Source organism: Anopheles darlingi, chromosome 2 (assembly GCF_943734745.1).
Source record: "Anopheles darlingi chromosome 2, idAnoDarlMG_H_01, whole genome shotgun sequence".
NCBI lineage: Eukaryota > Metazoa > Arthropoda > Insecta > Diptera > Culicidae > Anopheles > Anopheles darlingi.
Window position 1 is genome coordinate 41,409,403 of NC_064874.1, and position 17,500 is coordinate 41,426,902.

General features: G+C 47.1%; 1 protein-coding gene across 15 annotated transcripts in view; it reads right to left on the reverse strand.

Moving 5' to 3' along the window:
- Positions 1-17,500, reverse strand: part of LOC125949253 (oxysterol-binding protein-related protein 8) — a 24,212-nt gene that overhangs the window by 6,515 nt on the left and 197 nt on the right. For 2 of the 15 annotated variants that reach the window (XM_049676110.1, XM_049676125.1), the window contains exons 2-4: positions 15,658-16,194; positions 12,780-12,890; positions 913-968 (exon numbers count right to left, since the gene is read on the reverse strand). In XM_049676110.1, coding sequence (XP_049532067.1) covers positions 913-968; positions 12,780-12,890; positions 15,658-15,808 — 318 coding nt within the window. In that variant the 5' untranslated portion in view covers positions 15,809-16,194. Of the gene's footprint in view, positions 1-912; positions 1,596-2,735; positions 3,529-12,779; positions 12,891-15,657; positions 16,195-16,405; positions 16,576-16,732; positions 16,752-16,877; positions 17,226-17,315; positions 17,450-17,500 lie in introns of those variants that run through there. The other 13 variants (XM_049676111.1, XM_049676112.1, XM_049676115.1 and 10 more) reach the window with 13 other exon arrangements.

Below are 17,500 nucleotides of genomic sequence, written 5' to 3' on the forward strand. Positions count from 1 at the left end.
GTGTACATAAATTACAGCAACGACATCGATTAAACTGAAATAAGCGTTGCCTTTCCGTTTATTAGCTTTAGCATTTTTGCGCAACAACCTTATTGCTTATGCGCCCCAATCGCGGTCGATGATCCTGCTGCAATGCTTTAAATGCCTAGCCTTCACCCAACAACAGGGTCACGTGACCCTGGCGGATGAGTCACAGTTAACCGAAGGCACGGCGTGTTCATGCCGCAAGAAATCATTTCGTGTGGTGCGCATAAAATTCATTAAGCCCCCTCGGATAATGTTAGTAACGTGTTAGTCACCGGGAAGGCCAATTGTCGCATTGCATACCTTTGGGCGTTCGGTTTAAGCATTTTAGTACATCGACATCGGGATCGGCTTGCGAACAGCCAGATGCTAACATATTTAAGATCTTCTTCACGCTCGCTTGATTCTCCAAGAAAAAGCAGTTATACTTGGGACCATTCTTTGTTTTTTTTACTTCATATACTATTAAATTCCATCGATTATACTAAGTGATCGATTGTACTAAGCTCTTTTTAATGTAAAACCTACGCTGTACGCAAAGCTCATTTGCGAAGAAGCTGAGTAGCTGCTTTCAACAAAGCAATACATATTTCTTTTGATCGCTTTAAAACCGGGAAACCGGGTCGGAGATTCTGCTGCAAACGGCAACGAGTAACCGATCAAACATCCTGCATTCTCGATGAGGAATCACAATCAAACCGAACGTCTAAAGAGAGAAAAAAAAGTGACGCTCTTCGTTCCGTCGACCAACAATACTGCAGCCAAGTACTGAAATACTCTTTGTGAGCAATAAACACCCCACTTTTGCGTACCCAATGCACGTCTAGGACGGACGGAAATGGCAAACACACCAATTTTACTTTATCAATAAATGCTCATCTTACTCACCTTGTCTGGGAAGCCCGATTCGATCTTTGGACTGTTGTCGTTCCATCCCGAGATTCCTAAAAAGAATTTCATAATTCATACAGTCTCGTACGGGTTCAGTTACACTGCGGCTACGGTGGGTGTCGTTGTACGTTGTATGGTGTCGTATGTGTGTATTGCTTGCTTGCTTTGCTAGCCAACAGCAGAGGACAGACTAGTAGCAAGGGGTTGCGAAACAGGATTGGCACTTGCGAGCTGCACAGCGTTGTACCACATTCGAACGAGAGTGGCTATTTTGCAAACGGTTTCACGGTTTGTTCTTTTTCCGTTCTTTAAACCACGCGCCGCCACCACACGCGATAAAAACAAGCCTTATGGGGGCCGGGCCGGCGATTCAACCGGAGGATCAAAACAAACAGATCTCTGCTCACTCCGCTTCACACCGCCGCACCGTCACAGCCTCTCGAGCATCGTTATTTTGTCACGTAGTTTAATTAGAACTAATTTGAATCATCGCGAGGTTCCGAGGCCGGATTGAAGAACATGCCGCATTTTGCAGATCGCAAGCACACTCCTTTTAATACGCAGAGCCCCCGCCCTTCACTGCTGCACTACAGGAGACACAGGGAGAACACTGTTAGGGAGGAGGCACTAGTTAGAAGTTAAAAAAAAAAACTACACGTTTCGCTACACAACACAACACACTACAAGAATGGAGTAACGTGAAGAGTTAAAATAGTACAAAACCTAGCAACCACAACTACACACACAATCATCCTACTACGTACAAACAGGCATTTCTCTAAACTCTACACATACACCACACACATTGGTCGAGGTAAGTGGGTGGTTCACTATTTTTCCCGACAATCTAGCCAAAACAATCGTGCCCCATAGTACCCGCGCGCGTATCACTCATGCTACTCTCCATCGCGAAATCCAGACCGCGTCCGTCCCCGTTGAGCTGGCACACCACTTGCCCCCTTATCACTAACGCAATGGATGCACGGACAATGGTGATATCGTCGAACACACCCGGAAAGTGTAATGTCTCCAAATGGCTCCTTTGCTAAGCGGCTGCACAACCGTCAACCTCGCAAGCCCGGAACAGATTCAAACGGTCAACGGGGGAAGAGAAATAAAACACACACACACACACACACACACATGTGCTCAGCCAAAAGTGTAGTGGGCCAACCGTAAATGCGCAGATCAACCAGCCCGTGGCCGTCGTAAAATCGTGAAACGAAAACAATCATCCACCATCAAGAACCAAAAGAGCGACCACCGTCAGTCAGACCGCGCCCCGTGAGCCCTAAGCGCACATTACCAGATGGTACCACTAGAAGTCGGGTAAGCTGCGTTCGCGCACAGCTCAAACACCCTCCCTCTGACCACAAAACAACACCCGCACCCGCACCCGCACCCGCACCCGCACCCGCACGCGGATGGCGCTGAGAAGCTCCATCAGCAATGCAAGACGACGCAAGAAGTATTTTGATCGTACGCTTGAGCGCATGGTCGCCGTTAACCGAAAGGGGGCGCGCCGCCGAGGCGTTAACATGGTTTGAATTTGAGCGCTAGGCACTGCACGCGCGCCAGTTTAAATTTAAATCTAATGGCGCTGGGCTCCATCGTGGGTTTCTATCTAGCTTGCACGCCCCACTGTCGTCCGGCCAATGACGCACGGGGTTTTATTTGACACAAACGCACACACACACAAACATGCATATGATTTTAGCGAGTTTCAAATGCGAAACAACCGGACACAGCAGGCCGGCCAACGAACGAAAAATTGTCAACGAATTTATTTTCGTGAAAGTCGTGCCGCGACCATTAGTTACCCGCTTTCATCATCACAACAGTGCGTCGGTGTGGCGCAGTGCGTGAATTGAATGTGAACCGCCGGGGGGGGGGTGTTGTGTTGGGCAAGATCAAGGTCAATGCGATGATGGGCAGGCAGGCAAGCGAGATTGACATCGCGCGTGTTGTTTATTTTAGCACAACACAATGAACACTTTGATTCCACTTTTATTGAATAAATTCTCACGCCAATCGAAACAAAGAAAACAAAACCACGATCCTCACACTTCAGAGTTTAAGGGTTGTTGGTTTTGTGAAAATCACCATTGCGATGTTGCGACCTTTAACGTTCTAGATAAGCTCGCTCGAGCACCACCATCAGCGGCAACCACTTGGTGGTACAGTAAGCGATCAGCGACAGCAACATTAATGCCACATGGCCTACTACTAAACCCCCATACACCCGAGGTGGTGCGAGATTCACTTTCTTCCAATCGACTAAACGGCTGCACGAGTACTGGAATGCCTGAATGCCAACCCGGTCAGTTCGGCCACTCGCGACACTTCAACCGGCGCGTACGGTGCACGGTGAAACAAATAAACATCGCGCACCCCGCGGGCCACACTACAGCCGACGACACACTACTACCATCATCACCCGGTGCTTCCTCTCCCATCGTGGCCCGCAGCCCGAACTACCCGTCGTGTGTGTCACGTCATCCACTACCGTCGTGTCGGATGATGATGCGTCCGAAGCAGCCGCTGGCTGCCGATGACAAAACACAACAACCGTACAAAAGGGAAAACCCCGAACCAATACACATCTGCAAACGGCCGCTCACCAAAGCAAAACGGACGCAGTACACCACACAGGCCAACCACCAGCACGACCCAGGAAGCCAGAACACTACGAAACGGATTAATTCTTTCGTCGTCGCAACAGCAGCAACAACAACAACACAATTCTTCGTAGCCCAAGACGGCACCGGAGTCGCCCGGAGTGCACGACAGTGGACAGTGGCGAAGGGGACCGACCGGAGATCACAGGGCACACCGCACACACCCCGCGTTAGACTTGTGAGTGAGCGCGCGCTCCACTAATCGACTACTAATTACCATATGACCCCCATCATGCTCCACCGCTTTCTTGATTCACCTACTTTCCCCGCGGACCAACCTTGCACCCTTCTGCCAGCAGGCGACCTACACGGAACCATCATTAATATTGCACTGCATTATAATCAACCCTGCCCGTGGCCCACCGTCACAGCTAGTGCTGCAATACCTGAAGGGGGGAGGGGCCCTTACACCATTTCGTGTTCTGCCCCACAGACAGCCGCTCGTGCTCTATCGTTTAGACATGCAACACTCGCCGAACTCGGGTTAACGCATGCAGCAGCGGCATCCGAGCTCGGATACTCCTAGCTAGCAACTGATCGTTAGTCAGTCACTTGATCTCGCGGATCAAAAAAGCCAAACAGGTCCGGCCATTTCCACCGACAGATCAGCGCCGCGCTGGAAAATGGAATGGCGTGTACCGGCATCCATTGTGAAATCAATAAGATGGAAATTCACTGGTAGGCATTGATTATTCGAAGCTGTCAAATCATCGATCTTTCGATTGTTTGACATGAAACTGGCATCTCGCGCTGGTTTGTGCGCTTGCGATCTGCAAACACAACCGGGCAAATGTCCAGTTCAAGAAGGGGCAAGGGGAGAAACATTAATCGACCTTGTGGTGTTAGCCATCTATTCGATACTGCCAAATAAATGCACAGCACAGAGAGGGGCGCTCCTGTTGACCCGCCGCCTGCTTGTGCCCTATTTTACAATGACGCACAGCTTCTGTGGTTATGGAGAGGCGCAGACTACATTTGTGTTTATTACTGCTAACACAATGTTTTTATTAATACTAATGGACTATTCATGTGTATTATTCAATATACACGAACATTAAAGCGTAGCGTTTTAGTGTTGACTAATTCACCATAGCGGGTTTACTAATGGATTTAGAGTATTTTATAATGTCGGTTAACATGTTCACTATCGGAGCTACAAAAACTAAAGCGGCAGTATTGTTTGCTTAGTGATACATATACATGCAGACGCCATTGTGTTGATAAGTGCTAGCCTTTGTGCTGGCCCTTGCGCAATCTTATACTCGGATAGGAGAACTTTCTCTACGTAACTATGATAAAAACCCCCATGATCGACCACATGCTGCGACACGTGTCACGCCACGTTCACGGTTTCTAGCCACTACAAGATGAGACGCGGTCACGCGGTCAATGATTTGAATAAACTGACAATCTTAAAGCTGTACTCTCCGTTCCACAGCCGGCACTTGGAGATGACCAACAAAACACGACCGCACTCCTACAGAGTGGTTTTTAGGGGGGAAAGTTCAAGGTTACGTATGGGGTGGTATTGTGACTATTGGGAACAATAATTGTGGTGCCCTTGCATGATAATGGCCTTCTCTCCGGAGGGAACGACAGCCTGTACGTACAAGCTGCTGTGTACAGATAAAACGTAGGGTTCACCGTTTGATTGCATTGACATTGACAGGTGCCATTTTGTCAACGATCCCACGTTCTCCATTACAGGCACATGCACTCCTCCGCGCTCCCTCCCCCTTCCTCTACCACCCTTTCTGCAATAGAGTAGTGTACGCGATAGAGTTTCGAGCAGTCGACAGTAGTGGCAGCAAAGAGAGAGAGAGATAGAGAAGAGATGATGCAGCGCGCTGAGGGAGGGCAGAAGAGAGTATGCGGGTGTGCAGAAGCACGGTGGATTCGGAAAAGTGTTTAGAGTGGTGGTGAGTGGTGGGACGGGTGCAAAACGAAACATCCACGTACCGTAGGAAGTACGACTGGAGCTCAAGCAACGCCAATTGTAGTATCGATGTATAAGACCTGAGAGATGGGCGGAGGATAAATGCTGATAAAAGTAGGAGTACAAAACAACAAAACCAAAGCATTACACGCATACACAACCGCGCGTGTAAAGAGTGCATATTAACGCCGATGAGTATCGGAATATCAGTTTTCAGTGTGCCGCCGCAGGCAGCTGTACGGCGACATATAATTTGTCTCGGGCCACCCAGTGCCGAGTCAAGTCGAGTGCCGTGCCAGGTGACTGTGAAAATCACCGCATCCGGACAGGTGTGTTACGCCCGGGCACGCAGTGGGATGGATGAGCTGCTGCCACTTTCCAGGTGCATATAGCTGTGCGATATTGTGCGCTCGTTGCAATGTGCTGCCAGCGACGGAAGGTCATCAATGCGAAATTCCCTTATCCAACCATGCCCGTCCCCAAACCCACATGCATAACTCACGATCGCAATCAACACAACAAAGACGGGAACCCTGTATGCCCTGGCTGGCACTCCTTAGATGGTCATTAAAAAAGAAAAAGGGACGCGGTTTGAACTGATTTGAGCACACTCGCCATATCACACACACACACACACACCACCGGTATCGATAATCTTGACCGCAAATCAATCGATAAGACACATAATCCTTGACCCGCTTAGTACGCGATGCGTCGCGTGAGTATTAAAGTATTCACACCCATGATTCTAGGAGTTGCCAGGCACGGCGCGGGCAATTTTATCTGCAAAACGATATAAACCAGACCATTTTCTATAAAAACTGAAAGAGAAACGTGAAACTCAAGTGAGATTGCATAAACGCCAACGGCGCATATGATATCGTCATACGAGCGCAGAGCTGAAAGCGATGGGTGCGAACGATATCTACTGTTCTTTATTTTGATTCACGTTCATGCCAATACTAACATTCAAAGTGACGAATCAACGTCATCGAGGGTAGAGTATGCTACTATTTCAGGATCCGAAAAGTTCAACTGATTGTTGTGTGGCAGTATCGGATTTAAAAATGTAGTAACCAATTTTCCAATTTAGTTTTTAAATTGCAAATCAAAAAATTAGTTGCATCTCCATCACTGTTTGCGCAGTCTGAGACGGCGCCCCTGTGTTCGAATGGTCACATGGAGTATTTTACACCATGATTGCGAAGTATGACTGCAGCTATTCGGGCAGACAAGTAAGCTGCAAAATCAGTTCACTAAAATTATGGGTTATCATCCATCGGTTTGGATATCTATTTTCATACTTTAATTGTTATCTTCCTGTTAACTCCATTGACCCACGCGTGCTGATAACCTAAAAGACAATATTCAAGTTAAAAGTTCTCATTACGATATATCAAAAGCAACGATAATTAGCTTTTTGATAGTGGTCTTAGGTTGCATTTTGTTACGCAAATTAGATTCCCGTGGAAAATTACTATATTATTTGCCGCAGGGGATGCGTAACATACTTCCTATTGGCATTCCGTTCCAGCGAGGAACCCACAGAGGAACGAAACTTTTGATTGATTTGAGACCACACGTCCACGGCGGTATCGTTTATCGCCGCATGCCATCCAATCAATCAGCAAGAGGTTTTATTTTATTTTTTTCTTCAAGTCAGTCCACTTTCATATTTCAATGAAAAAGGGAAAAAGACCTAAGAAGCAAAAACCAACAGGCAACCGACAATTTCCCTAATGGCCAAATGGACGTGGCCAGTCGCCACTGCACACGGTACAAGTGGTCGAACAAACATGCCGGGCATCGCACCGCTCCACTACCCTTCTCCCTTCGCTTCACCACCAACCCAACATGCGACAGATTCAATATTTATTCGATTGGATTTTTCCTGCCACGGCCAGCACCTCGAATGAGGTTCCACGACGATCGACGTACGAGTGCTTTTAATGCTTCAATACAATTAAATTATTCATCCACGTCAAACTCTATGGTGCGCTGCGGCCAGGTTATAGGCCAAGCATTCAGCCCAACCTAACTCTTTGGGGCAGCAGCAGCAGCAGCAGCAGCAGCAGTTGCCTTGAAATCGTGGCCATATAGAGAACACGGACAACTTGCTAACCATCGCAACCCCCCAATGACCGTACCCCTTTCTCGTCCTATGAGGTTTTACCGTATGCTAGCCTACCAAAAGGACAAGTTTCTGTTTGCTTTCGTGATTCGCTTGTCAAACCATTCTAGACACTTTTTGTCGGCACTTGAGCAATTGCTTCACCATGAGTGCGCCACCGTCTGTACGCAAACATTGCACCAGTTATGGTCGAAAGCACAGGCAGGCAAACGGAGTGCATTAGAGTGATAATTATTTGACGTAAAAAAGATAAGATAAAACACTCGCTAGCAACCCGGACCAGCCTCTGAAGGAAGGGCCAGATTTTTATGGAAAAGTGCGAAACTAACCAGAGAGAGACCATTAAAAAAGGTAGTATATTTTCCATCCAATTATTCAAATGCTTAAAAGCAACAGCGAATCATTTCGTTTCGTTATATGCATAGAAAGGATGGAATAACTTGACGAAGCAGAGAAGTTCCCAAAAAAAGCAGTGCTCTCAGCAAAAGAACTGGACGAAATCTATTCCAAAATATCCCGAAGAAGTTCTCGTTGAGCACGTTCGTACATCTCGGAACGTGCTCTTGCTGCTCTCTGCTTGCCGCCGGTGAATTTCCAACTCCAAACAGGAAAACTTTCCCCGGATTTCAACAAGAATTCAAACAATCCATCCACAGAAGGATCAAAACGTAAGTCGAGGATTCCGGACGTCTTTGCACTAGTTGGAAAAAATAGATTGAGGTTGAGAATTCGAGGAAGCAAGCAGCAGGGCCAACAAAGTTTCGTCGGTATATAAAAAATGATGCTATCATGCTGCCACTTACACACTACGCTTCTGCGGTTAGTTTGAGGCATGTGGATATTTCGGACGGAAACACATGAGGCATTCCATAACCAGATTCGTCAAATTATGCGGCTCTTTCACCTCTAGCCAGAATGAATCGCCAATTGAAAGGGCAATTCCAAAGGTTAAGCTGCGTTTGCCAACGTAACTTGTTAAAAAATAATTCCATTAACCATATATCCACTTGTGACGGTGAACGCATGCCGCTTCACACTGGCAGGTGACCTCCTCCTTATCGATGATATCGCTCCAAACAGGCAGACGTTATCAGATACAAGGCGCCCAGATACAATAAATCAATTTAGTCGGCCGTCCAGTTTTAACAATTTATCGGTCAAAGTCTATCTACAGCCCGGTGCAGCACCTTCAAAAAACGTACGTTGGCCAACCCTGATGAGAGTGATGGATCGACAACGGCGCCAAGCAATCTGACCGCGATTTATGGCCACCAACGAACGATTGCTGAATGATGATGAAGATGATGATGCGGATGAGAATGATGAACAATCGAATCGATCTGCTGGAAAGGTGAAGGTGGTATGGGTGGTATGGGATTCAATTAAAAGCTTCGGCAGATAGCAATCGACTGCGATTTACTCTGCTCGATATAAGTGAAAGATAATGGACGAGGAGAAATGTCCATCGGTTGTCCATCGATTGGAGTTGTTCATCGATTCGTCAAACAGAACATGCGGAGTGATGCGACACGTCACTGGTTCACTTATCATCCAAGGAACGGACTGTACCGCTCGTAGTTCTTCTGCTGAAGGATCATAATTGATGGCTGTTTGAACGTGACCTTATCTAACGGAATCGATCGAACAATGGAAACAGTAGTGCGTTCCGTAACCCGTGGCCCTACTTAATTGAAACCAGTACGACATGCTTTTGGCACACATAAAAATCTTTCAATCTTGTCCGTCTTGAAAAATGTCTTGTTTATGCGCTTATAATTTGAAATATTCTAATATTTAAAGTCTGCAGAGTTTTATTACTTTACAAGTTTTGTGGCGCCTATTAAACCCCTTTATCTTTTGAAAATCGTTAGAATCGCGTTGCAGTTGATGTCAGGCTTCGACATCTTCATTAGAATTTGACAATTTTTGCCAAATGAAGGTATGTAACCTTCTTGCCCTTCTCATCTGAATTACAGAGCGTTTGAGATATATTCTCAACAATCTTATCAAAATTAGTAATTGTTTAACGTCAGCATGTTAAACTATCATAAACATGCATTGACATAGATGTAGTTTTTAAATTGCAAACAACCAAATAAAACTATGAGGAAAATTATAAGTTTAATGTGCCATAAAGTTTCGCATTTTTTGCATGTGACATTAATCTCCAAGTCTACATCATTCCCGTAGTGACATTGGCACATTACGTTCATCCTAGTCCATTGGACTCGACCTACGGAGCTTTTCACGATGGTTACCACTGTTTAATGGCAGTATATTAAATAACATGACACAAACGACTACGCAGTAGTGACGAATGTTGTTGGCTACCAAATACTGAATCATGACGTCATTCTCAAACCTCCAACCAACCGCAATGTACGCGCGGATTGTAGCTGCCAAGTCCTCAAGCACTCAAGCAGCCCAACACCTAGCTCCAACGCGACACATGTGGTGGTGCAGTTCAACGAAGAGCGTTTAGCGCCGCTCTTTGCATTTGCACCTTTTTCCTTCCTTCGATTCTTGTGCGTAGAACTCCTTACATAAACTTGCTTCTGCTGACTGGCCACTGGGGCACGGTACAATACGGTTACCTCGCTTTTGCTCGGTTTCGATATTATATTATGATTGGCTGTACGAAGGCCCTGGTACGCTGGTGTAAGCCCTTGCAATAGTGGCACGACCCAACTCAGCATGACGCACGCACGAAAACCAGGGTGTTCTCGTCTGTGACACAACGGAAGCCACAACGAACGCTCAATAAAGCTAGCTTCCGAGGCAAACCGGAGCGAATTCGGAAATAATGTGTACACGCAGCCGCACGGCTGTTGGATATTTGCTTATGATCCCTCGCCCCACGCGGTCTATATTGCGGACATAAATCAATGTTAGTGGCCCCGAACAAGCCGAACGAGGACAACGATCAGCAAGATTTTTCGTCTTCAACACACAAAAAAGCACATTATTTTTGCGCGATAGCAATATGAAATTTAAGGAAACGGATAATGTCTCCATGTTTTTTTTTTTTGCGCTCATCGTCGTCGTGTTAATTGAGGTATTAATTTTTCTCATTATTTCCAGCAGCATCTTCGGTTGTACCTTCCCCGGATCGAGAGAGGGAGGTTTTAGCCAAAAGCCGCTTAATGTGATAATCATCGATCGGAGGCCAGAGAGAGAAAGAGAGAGAGAGAGAGCTCGACTCGACCATTTAACCATTTAACCACCATCATCGCATCGGATCAGGCTCGTTAGCACCGCCACGTTCTGGAAGGTATTTGTGGCGCATCCGTGGCGAAGGCGAATGAACAACCAACCAACAGCGAAGCGTGAAGTAAAAGAAGCACACACAAAAAAAAACAATTTACACTTTCACCGTACCGTGAAAGCTGTACGTATAATCACCAGCATAAACGACCACGTGGTGTGTGTGTGTCTGTTCTGTTAAAAGAATATGACGCTACTCCCGCGTACTGTAGGCGAGCCACCAACCGGCCACATCCCCAAGAACTGTCGTGTTCATGAGCGCTTAACCCGCACGCAGTGGAGTGTTCTCATCCGAGTAGAGGATGAAAGAGGATCTTGGTCACGTCATTTAATGGGCGAAACGGTCGGTAACTATTAACGACAGGATCAGGTGGTAGGTATTCGTCCATCCGACCGGTGTACTTAAGCAGTATGGTACCGTCCGTCGTTCCCTTTTCGTGGGATGGCCCTACTTATGCCATCACCAAAGAACCGGTATTATACAATCGAGAGACTTGGCTGTCATGGCCAGCAAAGTAAAACGACAGCCACGTAGGAGACACTCCCGTACCAAGACACTGAATGCGCGGTAACGAACCAATGGGAAGCGTTACAACAGTCTCTCGACCAGCATGGCATTCGTGTCAAGGGTGAAGGTTCAGCATTTGTAAGGATTCATCTCTCCCCCGCTTCAGCAGTGCATTCACCGGAAGGAAAACATGTATCATCTCCGCAAGCATGAAAGCACACGTGTCTCATTCAAGTTACACCTGGTTCTCGTCGTCATTAGAAACCTGGTAAATTGTAAATAGCACCGTACGGCAAGGGTGTTACGGTGGAGTTTCATCTGCGATGAAAGAGTAGTCCAGGTTCTTGCAATGGATGGCTTAACTGTACTTGCAAGGTCGAATGAGATAATACGAGGGGTTTAATATTAATGCTATTTTACACTATACCTAACATGGCTATTTATTATGGAAGAATAAAGATCGAACTACAACCCATCGCATGATGAAATTAAAAAATTCGAACTTGGCATTATAATCGTCAAAGGTCTCTCTTTTGACGCGTATTATACATTTTTTAATTCTTGGTATCATGTTTTCAACAGTCTTACGTCAAATTATTCGACTTCATCAATAAGTTTACTTTCATCAATCGCTGCTATTTTCTGCATTTGCTGTTTTGACCTGTTAAGAAACTCTGGTAGTTCTTTGACGAGTATTATATAACGACTGTGCAAGTGGTACATTTAAATAACCCAACAGATATTACTATTATTATTTGTATTATTGACAAGAAATGTATTATTTTGTTAAATTATTTAAAACTTCCAATTCCTAAATTAAGAAAATCATAGCTCAAACTTCCTGCCAGGTTCTTTTTTCCTCAGTCCATCAATCCAACACACATTGAGAAATCAACGCTTTGCAGTGCACTAGCTACTTTCGATTCAATCAAAAACATAAAATCTTATGCATAGCATAATGCTGACACATAAGATACAAAAACTAAGGACAGCTTTAGGATAAATTTTCGTTTCGTGAGAGTAGAACTCATCAGCAAGAAGTAACCATTAGTTTACAACGATACATATAGCAACTATCACAAGCAATATAGTCAGTAATACATTAAATAAAACAGATACACACAAACATTCAGGAAGAGTTGGTTAAAATATTTGTTAGAAAACGAAACCATTACAAAAACGCTCAGCCTCATGCCCTTGATCAACGGCAGGCAGCAGTGGCAGCCGTAATCGTGATCCTTTGCCAAACCATACCGACACCAACAATAAACCTTTCCGCCCCGGGGGGACTAGTGCGGCAAAGGGGACAAAAGCGAGTTGGGGTTTTGAAGTTTTGCATCAAATCACCTGGAGAGGATGGGCCAGGGCTGGGACCGGCACTATCGCTCGAAGGTAGCTTCGGCAGCAGCATCTGCAGCGACGTACGGCGGCTCTTCTTGTCCTCTTGGGCTTTCACATCTGGACACGCGCAATGCACGCGTGCAATCCATGTAGAAGGGGGGGCGGGATAGTACCCGTAAACAGTCACGTGAGACGCACAGAGTTGCATGCGGTGCGCAATGGGACGCGTGAGTCGAACGATGGGATGTGCAAAGCAGATTATGAAAAGAAAAGGGAAAAAAGAGAAAAGATAAGAAAACATGTATCACACAAAAAGGATAGAAGCAGTGATAAGGAAGACAGCAACAGATAACGAATAAACTCGAATAAAAATGGGGGGAAAAATCTTCAACAGAAATGGTTATGAAGACGATGAGAACAGAGACCCTGGGTTTGTTTCGTCCCGTGATACTCCCGTGCTCCGGGTTAAAAAGAGGATAATACACCCGGATTCGTGACTTTCCTGAAAGCACCGACATGAGCCTGCCACGAAACGAGACAACAATTTCTTTGCAAAAAAAAAAGGAAGCTGCCGAGGCCAACCACGCGCGCATTCTGCAGTGACATGACACCGGGTACGGGCAGGCTGGCTTTTGGAGAACCGCAACTCGCGACCACAAAGCCATACAGCCGACAGCAGTTGACAGTTGGGGGTGGTTCCGGTGCCTGCGGGCACTAATTAGTGTTTGTTGGCCAAGTGCGTCTCATTGTTGGAATGTTGGCAACCCTTCGGCAATGCTTTCTATGCGGTCTTTGGTGCGATTTCGTGCTGGAGTGAGGGTAGAATTAATTTGCGTTCTGTCAACTGCCAGCAAACCCTAACAAACACACATGTTTCCCCGCTTCGAATGAAAAAGTGATGCAAAAACCCATTGGAAATGAAAAGCCGCTCTTGCATCATGTGAAAGCCTCGAATGCCTGGCCACATGAGCGGAAATGATAAGCCCAGTGCGACATAAGACACGTTCAGGTTATCATTCGGCACCGCTTGACGTAGATGAGGATGATGATGATAATAAGAACGCGTGGAAAGGTAAAAAATGGATTGCGGAAAGAATGAAAATGCGATGATGTAACTAAGCTGCAATTACATATTTCGCGGTACAATCTATCACAATTTGTGTGATCGTTTGACAACATCGCAACGAGTACCACCCAACGGTGATCCCATATTCTTGAGAGTTCCGCTTCAAAAGCCCAGGTATCGACAATTTTCAATCACTCAACCGATTGGTTTACTTAAAAAGATTGAAGATTCCACAAGCAAGAAAAACGATCCTGTACATTTGCGTGTACCAGCGAGCTTAGTGTCACCTGCAGGTCCGACCAATCGATCAAACTCACAACCCCGCAAATATTCGTTACTGCGGATCCCCCGGAGGTGGCCATGTCGACATCGCTGCTAGTGAAGCGAGCAAGGAAACGAAATCACTTCCTCTCACTTACACACGACACATCCGAGACGACCAAAGGCTACAAAGCAACAAATCTGTGAGGAGACGGAATGAAAAACGAATCCGCTCCAGAGGGGAGCCACACGCCACATAGTCTTACCGCAGAAGGTGGTGCAAAGTTATGCCGGAGAGTGCTAAATTGCCACGTCGCACGCGATATCCTTCAGGCATAGCCGGTGTACTAATTCACGGGACGTTTACTAGCCCCACCTGAACGCTCAAACTGCAGGCGACTATAGACGCCGCACCATGACACAATGTGCTGGTAGTTCTGTAAATTGTGCACTTCTGCCTTGAATTCCGGGGGCGAGGGTCACCGAACGGCCGCTCGGTTCGCGAATGGAATGAAATAGTTGCATGGCAAATAGCAAACGACAGTTGATGACTTTCCATTCCACTGAAAGTCTTGGAATTCAGTCCTGTCTGGAAGGAAATACTGTTGATCAATTTTTGACATCCGAGGGCTCCGAAGAAATAACACTTAAACTACAACAACAGCTAAGCATAACCAGTGTGATATGCTGCAAACGTTAGCAGGCTATGCCATTCGATTCACGTTGCTTAAATACATATTATAGTGCTAGAGACAAGAAAAGCATTGGAGCTTTAGGTTTTACCATCAGTGTAGATCAAGCCATATGATTCTGGCGGGAGACCGGACCCTAAATTGCTTTCTGTCGTCGTTCCGGAAAATCGATTGATGTGCATCAATAAAGGATGTCTCGACTGTATCGTACTGTCGTTTCGAGTGAAACTTTCATCCCTCTTCTACACAATGCGCTCGACCGAGAAGGTCTAGGAAGCCATGCAACCCGGTAGCAGCACCTCGGCTCATGTCATCTGACATCTGACATCTATTCAACAATCTGGGAAAAACCATCTAGCAACCGGCATCCGCTACTAGTGCCACCTGAATTTATGTGTAGAAAATTGTTCCACAAACACTGTCCTCCTTTTCCCGGAGCACAGCTTCCGCTTGGCGCAGGGAACAGATTGTACACGAGCACCGGTAGGTATGCGACGGTTGATTCCGTTGTTAGCAACACTCATTCCGCTCTTTTGTGACCCAATATCGGAGGGTCAAACCAACAGCTAGTGACGTGGTCCGGATGTCGGGTACAAAGCGATATGACGACGGCGTACACCGCGTATCGTCCGAGAAGAACCTTTTGTTTCAGTTAAAACATCCGAACCGAGTGACGGGAGAGGGATGAACGAGGACGCAATCAGAAATCTAAAAAGGAGACCCAACAACAAACCTTTCCAATGGGCCAGGAAACTGAAAAAAGGGATGTGGATAACGTATAACGCAAAAAAACTGACATCACATCTAAGGGGAGGGGGGGGGGGGGGCAGAAGAACGAGATCCCGGGCGGTCCCGGCGCACTTACCGAGAAACTTGGCTCCGGAGTTCGGTGGTGTCGATGCTTGGCAGCTTCCGAGTGCAGGTGCCGAATCCGGCCGGTTACCGGCATTGATGGGCGTTGAAACGGCGCTGACCGAAGCGGACGGACCACCGTGGTTACTACTTCCAGCACTCATAATGCTGCTTGGCTTGGCTTGGAGTACGATGGAACACGTCGAATGGCAACTGGGAGGGCAGGAAGTAACAGCAATACACTAACCGTTGGAACCTTTTTAGAACTTGACTCGAGACTTTTTTCCGACACTCTGCAGAACACAATCACACTTCCGGTTGGCTGGCAGTATCCTCTAGAGGGAGGGTGTGAAAAGCACTCACTACACTAGACGTTCTGCCGGAAGGTAATTGCAGTCACACGTGCGCATTCCCATCGGCGACACTTGCACAATACATTCACTACTGCCAACTAGTATCTGACCGTTGCTCTGATATCGAGAACAGCTCCACATCCATCGGTAACGAGCTGCTCGGGAATCTATGCGGTCGAGAAGGAGCAGAACCTAGGCTGAAAGGGAGAGAGGGAGAAAGACAGACGATATGATGTAATCGTACGAAGCGTAACCACCACCACACAGACACCGGACGATGCTGCCGCGATGATGCTGTCTACTACTAAGTGCGCTGATTGCTTCATCATCGCAAAACTCTTTCCGCTTCTCTTTTTTACGGTCCGCTTTCCATCCACACTCACTACCATCGGGCTCACGTGTACGCACAGATCCTGACGCGGCCGATGACGACGGCCTCGACCTATGTCGGATGCTGCGAGATCACGGCAGCAGTTAACCGTACTGCGGAATTGCCATTCGCTTACCACACATCTGGCACATATCGCGGAACATAAAAACTTTCGCTCCTTTCACGAGCTGCGCTCCACCATCCACTACGCGTAATGCCTACTACGAACGGTGTTCATTGAACGAGACACTATCGTCGGTTTCCCTGCAGTGGAACAACGAAGCAGCCCGATAATTGGATTATCGTGACGATTCCAATTCGCTCATTGGCACGGTCGGAACGGGAGTACGTCAATAGCAGTTCACCTTCACCGTCGCGACACCTCCGGTACGCACCTCCTAACGACACGGCAAGGAGAGAATGGCGGTAGATGGAAGAGACGAAACCAGCGAATCTCGTGCACTGTTCAGCAGGGTATCCACGTTCTAAATGTTGTCGGGCGGTACTAACGTCTGGTCTGCTAGCAGTTGTAGTATGCTGCGACGAACCTGAACGAGGTTCCCCCAACTGCTGTTGCTGCTGCTGCTGCTCTCGGTACTATCTCCTTCCTCGAGGTACGACGTTGATCTTGGGGCGCAAATTTCGCGAGTTATCCCGCAGAACGAATGGACGGACGGGGGTCGGTGGGAGGTCTACTATCGTTCTCTTTTCGTCACGCGAGGCGCCAGTATATGGCCATCTCGTTCTGGGCGATGATGACGACGACGACGACGGTGACGATGTTTCGCGAGGCACGGCTTCGGTCGTCTCGTCGTGGTCGGTTGAGCTCCACCAGCAGCCGAATGTTCGAATTCGCACAAGCGCCAAACGACCCCCCAAACTGCACCCGTATTCCTCCTGCTCTTCCTCCTGCTCCACGTTCAGAGATGATGTGGCCAACCCAAATACCTTCTTGAAGCGGGAGCTACTCCGGGAGCGGGAGAAACACTGACTAGTTCACCGACTGAGGGCAGCTGTGTGGGCTCACAATGCGTTAATTTTCGTTGATGGGGTTGATGTTACCAAGTCTGGTCCAACTAACACTCGCCGCACTAGGCTCTAGCCGATAAAAGTCCAGTTAAATCAACTTCAAT